This window comes from Malus sylvestris, chromosome 4 (assembly GCF_916048215.2).
Source record: "Malus sylvestris chromosome 4, drMalSylv7.2, whole genome shotgun sequence".
Classification (NCBI taxonomy): Eukaryota; Viridiplantae; Streptophyta; class Magnoliopsida; order Rosales; family Rosaceae; genus Malus; species Malus sylvestris.
In genome coordinates this window covers 3,904,247-3,919,451 of record NC_062263.1, presented here as the reverse complement: position 1 = coordinate 3,919,451, position 15,205 = coordinate 3,904,247, and the positions used below count along the sequence as shown (strand labels likewise).

At 38.8% G+C, this 15,205-nt stretch overlaps 2 protein-coding genes across 2 annotated transcripts; one reads left to right on the top strand and one right to left on the bottom strand.

Annotated features, from left to right (window-relative positions):
- Window positions 1-458: 458 nt before the first annotated feature.
- On the bottom strand, window positions 459-6,114 carry LOC126619253 (uncharacterized). The gene is made up of 8 exons (XM_050287563.1): window positions 5,062-6,114; window positions 4,678-4,733; window positions 3,332-3,441; window positions 3,062-3,221; window positions 2,218-2,310; window positions 1,401-1,532; window positions 841-942; window positions 459-672 (listed from the first exon to the last, which is right to left on the bottom strand). The coding sequence occupies exons 1-7, from the start codon at window positions 5,852-5,854 to the stop codon at window positions 889-891; spliced, it is 1,398 nt and encodes a 465-aa protein (XP_050143520.1). The 5' UTR covers window positions 5,855-6,114; the 3' UTR covers window positions 459-672; window positions 841-888.
- A 4,765-nt stretch (window positions 6,115-10,879) lies between these two features.
- Window positions 10,880-14,904, top strand: LOC126619254 (uncharacterized). Its single transcript, XM_050287564.1, has 3 exons — window positions 10,880-11,467; window positions 12,057-13,409; window positions 14,609-14,904. The coding sequence occupies exons 1-2, from the start codon at window positions 11,453-11,455 to the stop codon at window positions 13,407-13,409; spliced, it is 1,368 nt and encodes a 455-aa protein (XP_050143521.1). The 5' UTR covers window positions 10,880-11,452; the 3' UTR covers window positions 14,609-14,904.
- Window positions 14,905-15,205: the final 301 nt, after the last annotated feature.

The window sequence follows — 15,205 nt, the reverse complement described above, 5'->3', positions numbered from 1 at the left end:
AATGTATTAATTTCTAGCATTAATACATTGTCCTTTGAAAAACCGTCTTAAGGAGGGGTCCTTATATAGAAGACCCTTAAATCTTAGCTATCCTACGGGGATGGTGAATTAGGACTTTTCATACCTGAAGATTAAGTGCATGTTTTGGATTGTGTCATCAGGTTCGTTATCTCAGTCACTGTGGATTAATTAAGTGATGATTATAACATACCTTCCACTCAATTCTGTCTAAATAATGGTTATGACAGGCTACGAAATGTGAAGGTTTTCCTGCGTTCGTAAACATATGTTTCTTGTGTGTTTTGTTTTGCATTCGAGGTCTTTGGTTTTCTTCGCGATCTTTGATTCTTGGATCGTTCTTCTGCTTCCGCTTCTCAGATTAATTGTTTGATTTTCACCTGTGTTGCTGGGATAATATGATAACAGAATGAACAAATTTGTGCAAACACAGAGTAAAATCACACGAAATGTTGTTTCTTGATTCCTATTTCTCAGTCTACTACTTTTACTGTTCATCGTCACCGACGATGTGTTTCTTCTTGGTGGGTGATTTGAATTGAATCACAGATGTAAATACACAACCTTACTTGCTGATGATTATTTACCCAGTAACTACTTTTATTGCTCATCATCATCATCATCATCATCGCCAAGACCTCTCGAAGATCGCATCTGCAAAGAAAATGAGGAAAACTATTAGGAAAGAAATAAAGATAATCAAGTTGATGCGGTCGGACTTATAGCACAGAATTGTCAACAGAAAACCATAATGACATAAAAATAATACAGTTTTGGCATCCACAACGAAAAACGAGTGGATAAGCGGGTCAAGAAGAACACCTTTCACTTTCAGCTAGAAAGTTTAGTCTGTCTCCCCGTATGGGTAGTCTACACGGCATCCATGATTTCCCCGTCCAGCCCCAAAAATTGTTGGTCGAGGTTCTGTCATAAAAATGAGTAAATAAATAAGTAACCAAAATACCAGACATCAGACATTGAGACAAAGAATCCTAGAAGACTTGTTTCAATTTTTTTGCTTCAGACCAAAACCACAACGCCTGGACTTGAGCTAACCCAAATGAATCTGGATTCCCTTTTGGGGACAACTCTGAGATATTGCTAAAGTTTACGCTGCCAACTGTTCAGAAAATGTGGCGACATATACTGCAGTAAGTAAAAATCGGTGACCTAATTATTCCCAATTCTCTGCAAATCAGTTCTTGTGTTATGCCTGATTTCTATATCGATGGAGCTAAAACTTCTTAGTAAAAGTTAGTTGGTTCACGCAAGTTATAACTAATCACTCTCAGAGATATACTTGACCAAAAAAACCACTCTCAGAGATTTGTCGCATTATTTGCATAAAATAAAAGTTGCAAATTGAGAATTATGCCACGCACCAAACCCAAAGCTTCTGCTGCTCTTCTTTGGCTTTTTTCACTGCAAACGCCGGTGAGCATGCTCATTAGAAATTCCCTCTGATCCAATTTCAAATGTTTTTCCAAGCCTCGAGCAACCATCTCCATCTCAGGCTGCAAAATAAACTCATAATTAAATCCACTCAGTTTGTGATGCAGCATATGTAAATAAAAGGAACTAAAGCAGGCCAAAGAAAATGTTCTCTCACATGCGTAAAGGCATTTGACTATAGTAATACGAAAACCTCTAACACCAGATCACAAATGACTGTCTTAAAGATCAAGCTATAGGATTGATCGGAACATAGCTTTTAGCATTAATGTAAAACCATTACGGTGATGTGAAAATGCGTGCAAGGAGAAAAATGTTTTCAAACACAACAACCAAGGGACATTATACAATGGCAAACAACACCAATGCCTCTGAATTTTAAAATGTGCCCCATTGCTCCCTGAATTTTGAATTTGTACTTGGTAAGGAAGTTTACTTAGAATAATTGTTCATATCACCAGTCCATAACAACTTATGTGAGTACAAATTGACGGGGAGAGAGGTTTCTTGAATGATAAGAGAAGGGATGGGTACGGGATTGAGTCAGAGAGTAGGGAAGAATAGAGAATGACCCATTTGTCATTAGGTGGTCATGCGCCGAGCACAAAATAAAAATTAACCAAACAATATAGATGCTTTTAGAGTTTATGAATAAAAAAATTATGACGAAATCCCCAAAATAATAAAGAAGTGTAAAGAAAATATCTAGATATGGTATATTAATTTATGAATAAAAAATGCACATACAGAGGACTCCTCGGGAGGGAATATCCGCAAAAGCAGGCATATCTTTGACAGTTCGACTAGTGCTTCTGCATGTTTACTTTGCATTACCAATGCCTGCAATCAAACAGTTGGGGAAAAGACCTTTAAAAATTAAGTGGAGTAGAGAAGGTGTTATCTGAAAGGTAAAAGGATATTTCCAGAAAAATCCATAAAAGAATATACCTAAAATTTACAACGGATAACATCGAAATATAGGTCCAAAACTCAATATTCATCATTAAAGTAACATATGCCTGAAAAACTCCCATGAATACAGAACTAGTAGAATCCAATAAATAAAAAGATTAAGAATATCAGGACTCCAAACAGACAAGCTGAAGCCTAAAATTAGTTAGTAATCATTTCTGACAAAGTGATGAATTGTTTTCAGAAATGTTAGCTAAATAACTGAGGCTTCATGTCTTTTTAATTGGAGGCCTCGTATTTTTATTTTCTTAGATTACTAGATTCTATAAGTTCTGAATTATTGAGATTCTACAGCATAAGTTAATGGCATGCTAATTTTAGTTCCAAATCAAAATTAAAGTTCAATGGGTAAGTCTTGTAGAGGGTCTAAACCTGCCTGAGATTGATACAGAAAAGAAATCTAAAATTCCCTAAAGCATTCATTTCTGATTTAACCTTCTACATTCTCACAGAATATTCCACCAAATATTGTGCACGAGTTTTCTTTTTAACTTTGGCTTTTGGAGAATATGATGTCAAAATAACTGTCAATGCAACGAGAGACACTTCACATCTTTTTCAGTTTGCTTGCAAGCTTATGACACGAACATGGTCAAAGGAACAAAAGTAGAAAAATTACCCACGCCTGCAGAAAACGTGAGCGCGTACGTGCAGCCACTGCTGCACACATAATTCTTGCAGCACGAATGTTGTCAAGCCCAATATTCCCAGCAAGCCCAGCAATGAATTGACAAACATCTTCTCCGTCAATCTGAAGATAAGTAGAATGACTTGGGGCCCTGCCATATAACCAGATAAGTTATACCACCAGGAGAAAGCAAAGTAGCCGAAACAAAGAAAAATATTGGAAACTACTGAAATGTTCAAGCATTCCATCTGAGAATCACACCTGCTGCAAACATTTAAGACATATTCAACAGACACACGGTAGAACGAATCTCGTGTATTTGTTGTATCAAAGGAGACCCGTACTCCAGATGTCCTGCATATTTGACGTAACTGCTCACCCACTCAGGCAAAGGACATACAATGTATTATGAATTATCAGTTAACACAGCATAAAATTGTAATAAAACCATCAAGAAAGAAATTGTGGTAATGATTCAGATTTTATAGACAGGATTGTTTACCAGCAGTGAACAATCCATTAGAGAGCACATGTTAAATAAAAAACTCAAAATATAAACTTAACAAGCTATTGAAATTCACAAACAATACATCGAACCAAACATGCTCATCAAAACAATTTCAGAACATAATATTTCAAGAGAGAACCCTATAGAATCGTATTTAGTACTTATTTTACCTTCACTTGATGCACTACAAATTGATTCTTTCAAATCATCCTACATATATATATACAATACATATAGGGAGAATACCATTTTGGTGAAACTTTTAAAACCTGTGAAATGTCCTTGGTTAGCCAATATGTTAGACTTAGACAAAAGGAATTTAACTTGCAAGGGTCAAAATAGTGAAAGACAACAACAACAACAACAACAAAGCCTTTTCCCACTAAGTGGGGTCGGCTATATGAATCCTAGAACGCCATTGCGCTCGGTTTTGTGTCATGTCCTCCGTTAGATCCAAAATAGTGAAAGACAATGCAAGTAAAATCTAAGAGTCAATTTAATAAAATATTGTATGCTAGAACTGTTTCAGAGGTTCAAATAAGAAAGCCGTATGATAAAACTGATGCCAACATGACCTCTTAATTCCCCATATCAACAAGGTTCTCACATATGAACATTGATATCGTAAAAATCCTAAAATAACCACAACTTTCAAATATAGTAACAAACATTGTAACACTCTGCATAATCTTTAGATAACACTCTGCATAATCTTTAGATAATATAAACATTCATTCTCACATGGTGCAAGAGCTACGTCTCCTCTTCCATTAGGTGCACAGTAGTTTAATATTGTATCCATGTGAGTAAAACATGCTTGCAAACAATTAACTTATTAACAGCAAGATTGTTATGTTACACTTTTTTAGGCTAACATATCAGCAGAAACCTCACAAAGAGTGCCCTAAACTGAATTAGTGCTACTGCTACATCAACATAGAAATCTATAAAAATCTCATGATGTATACATATAAGAAGTGTGTGAACCTACAAAAACATGTATGTTAAAGCACCTACCTATGTATTTATCAACCAATCATGAGACTGTAAATTTCATAAAAGTAAGGCATAAATCAACTAGATACACAAAAGCACTGACATGAATAATGTCATCCTCTCCAATGTCCTTTCCGCTCATTCTATTGTCCGTGATCACTGGAAATCAAGTGGATGAGTTGGCAATTAGGATGTAAATTGTGATCAAAACATTATGAAACTATGAGAAGTGTGCAACTTTTACCTACAACAAAAGGAAAACCCAAAATGAAATCAAGTTAATATGAGCTCCTTAAGTGGGATTTAAGCAACTCGAAAATATTAACTTGCAACTGTAATGAAAGCTTGAAGATTTTGGTAAACTGCAGTTATATATGCCACTCCACCGAAACCAAATTAATTTCGACATGAATCTATATGCAAACAGTACCGTAGAAAGTCAGAAATATAAAAGTGAGAAATGAAAGGAAAAAGGAAACAAACAGACCTCTAACCAATCTGTCTGCTTCTCCCTGGTAGTACTCCTTATCCACCACCGGACTCTGCTGCGGCGCTGAGCTCGGCCACCAGCTGGGCAGCTTCTTCGCCCACCGAACCTGACTCTTTAACATCCTCCCCAAACCATCCACCATCCTACTCTTCGGCATTGACAGCGGATTATCCAAAATCCCAAAACTCTTTCTTTTCCTCGCATCAACTCTCTCCTTCTCCACTCTCCCTACCACAACCTCTTTTCCCCCGAGACTCCTATCCCGCCTCACCACCGTCGCCTCCTTGCCATACCCTGACTGACTCCTAAATCCTAACCTGACCAAGGCAACCAAAACCCTAAACCCCAAAACGACGGAGAAGGTGATAATCACCAAATTGCCGACGAAACGCAGCGTGGAAGGGCGACAGGAGACGATGACGCGATTACCGGCGTCGACAGAGACGAGAGTGCGGAGGTCTTGGAGGGCGTCGGAGGAGTCGGAGAGGAATTGGTTGAGGGTGGAGTGGGAGGTGTGGTAGATGTAATCGAGGTCGAAGGTGGCTTGGAGAGTATCAGGGTTGGATGGTGAAGGAGGGTAGAAATAGGGTTTAATGGTGGTGGAGGTGGTAGTGGTGGTGGTGGTGGGGCGGGTGGTGTTTCGATTGCGGCGAGTTCTGCGGTTGCGATTGGGGGGACGGGGCATGGAGCAGGAGAAGGAGGACTGACATGGGGCGGCGACAGCGGCGGTGGTGAAGCGGTGGAGTGGAGAGTGAGTGGTGAGAGCGTGAGCGGGGGTGGAGGAGTTCATATCATGAATTTTGTGTTTGGAAATTGGAGCTCAGCTGCTCACTCTGTCGGAGTCTGTAAATTTGGTGGTGGCGGTGGCGGCGGCGGTGGTATAACAGCGTATGGTTAGATGAAGGAAGAGCGGTGGAGTGTGGAGTTGGGGGAAGAATTGTTGGGAAACTTTCTTGTTACGACGACTAACGACAATCTCCTCATCCGTCCAATTTCCCTCCCGCGCTTCATTTCTTTGTATTCCTTATTGGTTGGTTCCCTACTTCTCACGGGCGCGACCGGCCGGCCGGTTCGGTTCGGGTTTAGGCAATCCAGCCCATCCAACTAATTGTTAGTTGGGTTGGGAAGATTTCTCGGATTATCCCTTTTATACTATTTATTGTTTTATTTATTTAATTAAAGAAATAATTGAAAAATAAAACAACAGGTACAAAAATGAGTAATAATTCTAGTAGAGATAGGTACGATTTAATTCAACATTATGTTCTTTAGAGTTTGATTGTGTCGTACATGATTCAGATTAAGTTTATTGATGTTTACAATTATTTTTAGGCCAAAATTTTTTTCTTGGTCCCTGTGGTGATACGGCACTTTCAATGTGACCCTTGTGGTGAAAATGTTATTAATTAAACTCTCATGGTAAGCCCTATTAGCAATTGAGGTCCAAATCTAAACTTCCGTTAGTGTGTCGTTAAATAAACTCATGTGACTATCACGTGGATGAGTCAAATTCATCATCTCAATTCAAATTACATCCTATTCCATGGACATATAGCATGACTTAGGTATACTGTATATGTGTGTTCTTTCTAGGTGAGTTATGACATGCACTTGTTTCTCTTGTGAGTTGACATCTGATTCCAGTGTACAAAGCAAATTGAAACAAAGGGGAGATAATTTACATTAACCATTCACGAAAGAAAAAAATAATTTCATCATTTCTCATACCATAATGTATTTTGCACACTAATGACAAAAGCATATATCCAACCCAAAACAAAAAAACAAAGACAAAAGTATGTCTTCCACAATATATCGTGGTTCTTCATGACAAAAAGTCATTAAAAATGTTTTCTACAAAATAAACAAATAATCTAGTTTTTCACAAAACAAAATCAATTCCCTTCGCTTTATCATTTTTTTTTGCAAGGTATTGTGCTTTTTCATCCGTTGATTTTGCATGTTGTGCATTGGGGCCATTCCAGAAGGTCTCCAAGGATTTTTAGCATTTGATGATAGTGCAGATGTCATTCCAAGAGATCTCCAAGGTGCATTGAAAGGTTGTGTACTGCAAGACTACGACATGCATCAAAACACACTACGAATTAAAGACAAAATTAAAAGGCATATATGCAGACTGGTACAAATTGATAGAAGAATTAAAATTTAAATAAGGCTAAGTCTCTAACTCATGATCAAAGACGTGTTGACATTGAAAAAAAAATTAGCTTATTAAAAGTATTAGGATTTCCAAACGAAATCATACCTAAGTAATTAGGCGCAGCTTCACATTCACCTCTTCTCCTAGTCATTGACGTGGTTTTATAGGTTTGGTTTCACTGCGTTTAAGTTTTTTTTTGTTTTTGTTTTTTTTGTAAAATATAATTTCAGTTAAACCCTAAGTCATACTAGATGTCCACCACATACAATGTAATTTGAATTGAAATGACGAATTTGACCCCTCCATGTCATAGTCACATGAGTTTATTTAACAGAAGAATAACGGAACTTTGGATTGGACTTCAATTGCTAACAAGACTCACTACGAGGGTTTAATTAACAATTTTTTCACCACGAGAGTCACATTGAAAGTGTCGTGTCACCACAAGGACCACGAAAAAAATTTGGCCTTATTTTTAATGTCAATATCATTGTTTTCTCTAAATAACAATTTATCTATTTGCTTTAAATGCCATGGTATGTATTTTGCCTACAAAGAAGAGAGATTAAAATAAGAAGGTGTTGAGGAATCGCATATAAGTTCATAGAGAAGAGGGTTTGTGCTTTGATGCATAAGAAACAAACAATAACATTGTTCCTCAACACCTTCTTATTTAATCTAAATAATTATATTGCATTCATCACCCGACAATGGTTGAAACTTCAACAATCAAGCGCATCAAGAAAAACATGATTTAAATTATGCTCTTAGTAGTGAGATTGGATTCTGACTTAAGTTAAAAATCTAAATGATTATATAGTATTTGGGGTTGAAAAAAATGACAATTTTCGAGTTTTAGATGAGAAAACAATGGTTGATCGTGCAAAATGTTACCCATGACTTGTTATGCAAACTTCCTCATGCTCTACCAATCGTTATTCTTAACGTTCAATGAAGTGTTCTTGATCTTCTTTCAAAGATGTTTTGGTAGAGTCTACCAATCCTTTCTATATGTGTTCATTGTTGAGTCATCGAACAAAACGCGAACCTATAAATTTTGCAATAATCATCAATGTAGTTGTTACATCAAATTTGTTTTATTTTTTTTGTTAAATTTTATGTGTTTGAATTTTAAATCGGAAATGATTTGGTCCAAACCAACCAAATAAAATCGATTTTTTCTAATTTTGTTGTTGAAGCACCATCGTGTTCATTGAGGTTGTTCACCCAAATATGAACCCGAGATTTTGTTGCTGCTTCTACCTCTTAGATTGTCAACCACGAGCTGGTGATCCATTGGGAAAAGACGGATTATGAGGCTTATTTCAAATTAAAAACTAAAGGTCTTGAGTTCAAAATCCGCTGATGGTATTGAAGCCAGACTTGTAATCAGGAGAAGGCTGAAATGTCTGTGAGTCTTCCCAGCTTCCGAAAGAGGTGGATAACTGTAACTTACCGCCAGTTGTTTCTCTTCTAAAGGAAAAAAAATCTTAGATTGTCTACATACCAGATCATCGCAACGATTAAGGCATCATAGTTCACATCTTAAAACTAATATATGGAGCTGAGGAGAAAATTGAGCGGTGATACTATTAGACAAAACCAACCCTGGGCTAAATGCTATTTTTTAGGTTTTATTCCCCTCCAAACCCAACTTATGCTAAATGTGTGAGTTAAAAGTTAAAAGCCAAACAAAAGCCAAATTCCCCCTAGGATTTAGCCCTGGTTTGGCTGATTTTTAAAAAAGTTTGGAGAGTTTTTGGTGTCTCCAAACCAACTTTATTTCAAAGTTTTACACGAAATTTTTTTTGTAGAGCATTGGAGAAATCCCTGTCCCCAGAAATGAGCAGGTAGTTTGCTGGTGCAGGTTTATCTACCGCCCAGAACAACATATCAACTAGAATCTTCTTATCACTTGCATCTTTCACACCGGCGGGGACGTGGTTGAGGGCGATGCCGGTGCTGGAGAGGGCTTGCTGAACAGAAGCAGGGATGCCATGCGTGTCGTCGTAGGCGCTGATGGAGACCTTGGGCATCGCAGACCTTGGGAACCTGGCAGTTCTCTATGTCCCACCACACGGACGTTTTGGCCTTCTGGTATTGAGTCTCCGCCATACCACACGGACGTTTTGGCCTTCTGGTACTGCATCTCCGCTATACCCATGGAGGCGGCCCCCGATGCCTTGCTGCTTCCGTTCACATCCACAGGCATTGACGCTCTCTTCTCCATCATCTTTCCCTTCCTCTCCAACTTCTCGAAATCACGGAAAATCATAGAAATTTCGCCACCATTTTCTAGAAGCAACTGAAGTGCAGAAACCAAAAGTAGAAAAATGGGTGGGAGTTGTACAAGCTAGCAGAGTGGGACTGCCGTCGGCGATGTCGGAGGGTGAGCGGCGGTGCCGGAGTTGCAGAAAAATGAAGTTGGAAGAGTGAATTCTGTAATCTGCATGCTTTGTCTATAATTTTGTGCCAAAAAAGATGAGGGGAAAAGCAGCAGCTAACCCCTCAGCGAGGGACTTCAACTCGGCCAAGTAGACGGAAGGAGAGAGAGTGAGAAGTGAGTGAGAGAGAAGGAAGGAGAGAGAGATTGTGTCTTTGTGTGGGTTTTGCAGATTTACGGCGGAGGTGAAAAAAATGAAAGAGAACCGACATAACTTTTCGTATCGATTCCCACAGACGGCGTCAAATGTTGATGCACAAAATCGGAGGGATCTTGGAACAACGTAAATCCGACCGTGAATCTGCAGAAATGTAGGATGAATCACGATACATCTTGTGTCATTTACATTTTTACAGATTCATAGTCGGATTTACGTTGTTCCAAGATCCCTCCGGTTTTATGCATCAACAAAAATTACTTTAAAAGAAAAAATTAGCCTAAATTTATTCTTTAATAATCTCAAGCTAAAAAATTTAGGCTAGAAGGGTTGGAGCAGAAAAACTGTTTTTGGGCTAAAACCTAAATTTTCTGAGCTAAAAATTTTAGGTTTTAACCCAAGGTTGGAAATGGTCTTAAGATACTAGTATTAGCGCGCTCAAATTCAATATAATTATCATATTGCCATCGATTGTTGTCCTTATGATTAAAAGAAAGTTCATTAGGTAATTTTAGATTTAAAAAAAAAAAGTAGCCACTTAGTACTACGGTCTAGTGGTATTCTTTTTTACTTGAAAATAAGAGGTTTTTTGTTCAAATCTCGTGGATGATGAACTCCTCCTCCTTCTCTTAGCGTAGAAATATGTTTATTTCACACCATAGAACACGGAGGAGTTGATGTCATTACTACCTAAACCCTAATCTATAGGTCTATCTATTCTGGATACATATCATATAGATGCATGATCCAGCAAGCATGCTCCTTTGTAAAATTTGTAAAGTAACAAAAAAAAGAGGATTCATGGTAAAATCCGATGCTTTTATATATATATAAATAATTTTTTGGCTAATAAAGGGATCAAATGGTATAATTCTTTTGTTGCTAGATTGGAGACTATTGTTTCCAATTGGTTGTTTTTGCATTAATTGCAACTTCATTAATCTTACTGATTAGTGTACGTGTTGTATTTGCTTCTCCTGAGGGTTGATAGGATAACAAAAATGTTTTATTTTGCAGCACATCATTTTGAATTGAATTAGTCTTTTTGGTGGGTATCCTTAATTCTCTCATCTCTTGAATCTATCCGTTCTATATCCAAAAATGAAATGACCCCCTAAAAAAGGGTTTAAGTTTTTTTGAGCTTTTCATTAATTTTCTACTTTTTTTTAACTAAAGAAAATAAATTTTAAAAAAACTAAATAAGAAAAAGAAAAGAAAAAAAAAATATCCCCACCCCGACTCTCCTTAAAAAAAAAAAAAAGCCTCTTTAGTTCGTAGGCTTAACAGTTACCCTCTCCCTAAACCCTAACAACTCCCGCAGCGACCTCCCTCTCCCCCACCACCTCCTCCTCCTCTCTCTTCCACATTAAAGTCCTTTTCTTCCGTTTGGGCTTCATTTCACAGATGCCGCCTCCCTCCTCCATAGCAGTCGGGCGTCATTGAGAATCTTTCATGGTGGGTTGCAGTTGAATAGGCGTGTGGCAGCCATTGAAGTGATAACATAAGAACAGAGCTAAGAAATTCTTCTTGTGGGTTGAGACAGAGGACCGAGGTCTGTTTGCCTTCGGTTATGCTCATCCCAGTAAGGCACGAGCTAAAGTTCAATTTTCCCTCCGAGTTTTAAGATATGGATCCCAGCCAGGTGAGATGACTCGGTTCCACATCCAATCCTCTTCAATTTGTTGCTTGCTACTGTATCAGATGCTTGAGTTAGATATAGGATTCACATGCTCTTTGATCATGCTTATCTCTTCTTCTGTGCCACAATTGTATGTATATATGTTTTCCATTTGCATTTTGGGTTTAAGGCTTATGGGTTTTGGTTATTTAGGGGCACCTGTAACTTTTGTTTTCTCTTTGGGTGCTGAGAAAATAAGTGGGAAAGGGAGAGAAAATTTTCCGAAATTTTCCCTTTTATTAACGGGAAGGCATAAAGGAGAGTTCTTGGAATTGCTATACAATATGTTGTGGCCATATTTACTTGTGTTCTTGAAATTTTTTCTGGACGAAGTATGCTCGTCCTTATCATGTTTAGTCTGAATGGTAGATCCGCGATTTCAGATTTTCTTTAGGCGGATGTTGTTGTTGAAGTGTTTTGAGCTTAGTCATTTGTTTGGTTGAGAAAAACTTTGTTCTAATGAAGGGGAAATGATCTAATCATCCATTAATAAAGCCTAGAATTGGTACAATACATTTTGTTATTATTAATTTAGAGGCCTGGCAATGTGCAGGAGTCTAGTCTGTTGCCTCTCCCTGATTCTCAGCAGACAAGGAAGCCGCATGCGCCACCAAAGCGGTTTGTGAGGAACCAAATTCCGGACTCAATCCTCCACGACTCAGCTCTGAATGCTGCAATAGCCCTCCTTCCCTCCAACTACAACTTTGAAGTCCACAAGTGCGTCTGGCGTGTGCGCTCCACCAATGCCTCACGGGTGGCCCTCCAACTCCCCGAGGGCCTCCTCATGTACTCTCTGGTCCTCTCTGACATCCTCTCCACCTTCGGCGGTGTCTCCCAGTGCTTTGTTCTCGGTGACGCAACCTACGGCGCGTGCTGCGTAGACGACCTTGCTGCCAAGGCACTCGATGCTGACCTCCTCATCCACTTTGGCCACAGCTGCCTTGTCCCCCTCCACGTCACCTCAATCCCCTGTCTCTACGTCTTCGTTGAAATCTCAATTGATGTCTCCCGATTAATCCAGACCATCCATCTCAATCTCCAAAACTCTCACTGTAAAAACCTAGTGCTTGCTGGAACAATCCAATTCGCCTCTGCAATCCGAGCGGCCAAACCTGAGCTAGAAACCCATGGTTTCAAGGTCCTCATTCCACAGTCAAAACCCTTGTCTGCCGGTGAGGTTTTGGGTTGTACTGCCCCAAAAATCTCACGCAAAATAACCAAAGGCAACGAGGAGGAGGAAGAGGAGAGCGTAGTGGTGTTTGTGGCGGACGGGCGTTTTCATTTAGAAGCAATTATGATAGCAAATCCTGGGCTGAAGACGTTTCGGTACGACCCATATATGGGGAAACTGTTTTTGGAGGAATATGATCACAAGGGGATGAGGGAGTCGAGGAAGAGTGCAATTTTGAAAGCAAAGGAAGCCTCAAATTGGGGTGTTGTGTTGGGGACTTTAGGAAGGCAAGGCAACCCCAGGATTCTACAAAGACTGGAAAAGAAAATGAGAGACGAAGGGTTTTCTTATACTGTGTTTTTGATGTCAGAGATTAGTCCTCCGAGAATTGCTTTGTTTGAAGACTCAGTGGATGCTTGGATTCAGATTGCTTGCCCTCGCTTGTCCATTGACTGGGGCGATGCATTTACAAAGCCCCTTTTGAATCCTTTTGAGGCTGACATTGCTCTTGGCTTCATTCCTCCTTGGTGGGACAAAAATAAGAAGAGTGATTCCGGTTGTTGTGGTTGTGCATGTGCTAATGGAAATGGGGTTGCGGAAGAAGATGTTGTCGGGGATTATCCCATGGACTATTATGCTCTGGATGGAGGGGAATGGAATTCCTCTTATGTCAACAAGCCATCTCGCCCTATTCGGAGGGATTCTGCATCGGCTACTACTGTTAACACTGGATAGGTGAGTTTGCCTTTTGACACATCCATGTAAATTTTATTGCGAATTAGTTACCATAGCAGCTGTTATTCTACTGTAATTTTTTGACCCTTGTAAATTTTATTCAATGTTTTGGATTAATTATCGTCGGTTTATGTTGGAGTAGAAAGCTTGGAAAGTTGAGTGCCTCCTTTCTGGAATTTGCCAAAGATGGGCCTCATGAAACGCTAATCACTGAGTGTTTGCTCCATTTTTTTTGTTTAATCTAGGTGCTTTGCTTGGCTTAACATAATTAAATAGATACTATGAATATATTTGTTCTTCACTTCCTGAATAACAAATCAAAATTTTGAAATCTCTCTGCTTTTTCTCCCATTTTTCTTCAGCAACGGTAAACCTTAATTAACTAGTCCAGCTCTTGTTTTCCTTTTGGTTTCCTTTTGGTTTGTTCTGTTTAGACAACTGTTATTAGTCTGCATCATTTAGATTGTAAGTTTGCATTGCTCCTCCTATGTGTATCCTTGCGTATGTGTGTTCCAATTTTTTTTTAAAGAAAATATATGTGAAGGGGGTGCTCGATATTCCATTCCCAACAACGTAGAAGGACTAACATGGCTAGTGGTCGTACTGCCCCATTATTGGTCATGCAATTTTAAAGTAGAGTGACTACGGAAATTTACCTTCTTTCCCAAATGCTCTTCAGGTTACCATACTCACTAGCATGGTTGTGTAACTTTTTATGAAGTGGTTGCAGGGGTGGTAATTTAGAAAGGTTACTTCGATACATTTTTTTTCAAATTTTCCGCTGTGACGTTTATGTACTCTGTTGTTGAATGAAATCTGCATAGTTTGTCTACTTGGGTTTTGTGGTTTAGGGTTTAGGGTCACGGTCACGGTCACTGATGAATGCTCAGAACTGTAAGATAAATCTTAGAAGTGCAACATGAAATGGGTCAACAAACTTGCGTCAAAAGTCTGCCTATAGGAAATCCCGAAGACTCACATGTTTCTCCGCATTGACTCTAGTTCATACAATTATCCAGGAAAAAAAGACTCAGATTTATTACTCTATTATGCTCTTGCTAGTTGTGTATCCTTTTGCTCCCTCTCTGACATTCAGTTATGGATGTGATAGTTAACTGCTTGTTCCTATTAGAAATTCACGCTCCTTAGTTCCTCGAACGGGATTGTCATTTGTAAAACATTTTTCTCACTTTTCACAGGTGAACGTCGAAGATGCATCTCCTGTTGCATTAGAAGAAGAAATTGAAACCGTCGAGCATTTCTAGCAGAACCAAAAAGCATTTGGCATTCTATTAAGTTGATCTAATACGACCGGGTGATTTCAAGCTCGCTCGTTCACTTTCTCAACAACCATTTATACATTCAAGTGCTTGTTTGAGTTCGATATGAATTTCAAGATCGAGTTGCGACGGGCAATGGTGTCCAAAAATATATGTAACATTCTCAAATTGAAATGAGGCAATTAGCTATGACTCCCCCAAATTTTCAACCTTCACCGTTTTTGCTTGGTTCTTAAACAAACCTGAAAATTGGTGGATTATGCGAATAACGATATTTGATCTTTTTTATGCTCCTCTTAAGGGAAGCAACGTACATGGAACAAGTTTACGGTCGCTATAACTTCACAGTCTAATAATGCCAAAACTTACACATAACGATGTATGGATCAGAACGCCACATATTAATGAACCTGTTCCATGCACGTCCTCCATCCGGCAACAACGGATTTCCAAGATTCCTTTGGAAGAGAGAAGAAAAATAAAACATAACGCTTCATTGTAACAAGTGTGTCGAAA

What these genes read in the sequence shown, in the direction of transcription:
- LOC126619253 (XM_050287563.1), bottom strand. Translation starts at nt 5,854, where the DNA reads ATGAACTCCTCCACCCCCGCTCACGCTCTCACCACTCACTCTCCACTC. An exon ending in GTCTTAAATGTTTGCAGCAG is followed by an intron (nt 3,222 to 3,331) that starts GTGTGATTCTCA and finishes GTTATATGGCAG; the next exon opens with GGCCCCAAGTCATTCTACTT. An exon ending in CAGCAGAAGCTTTGGGTTTG is followed by an intron (nt 943 to 1,400) that starts GTGCGTGGCATA and finishes TTTTTATGACAG; the next exon opens with AACCTCGACCAACAATTTTT.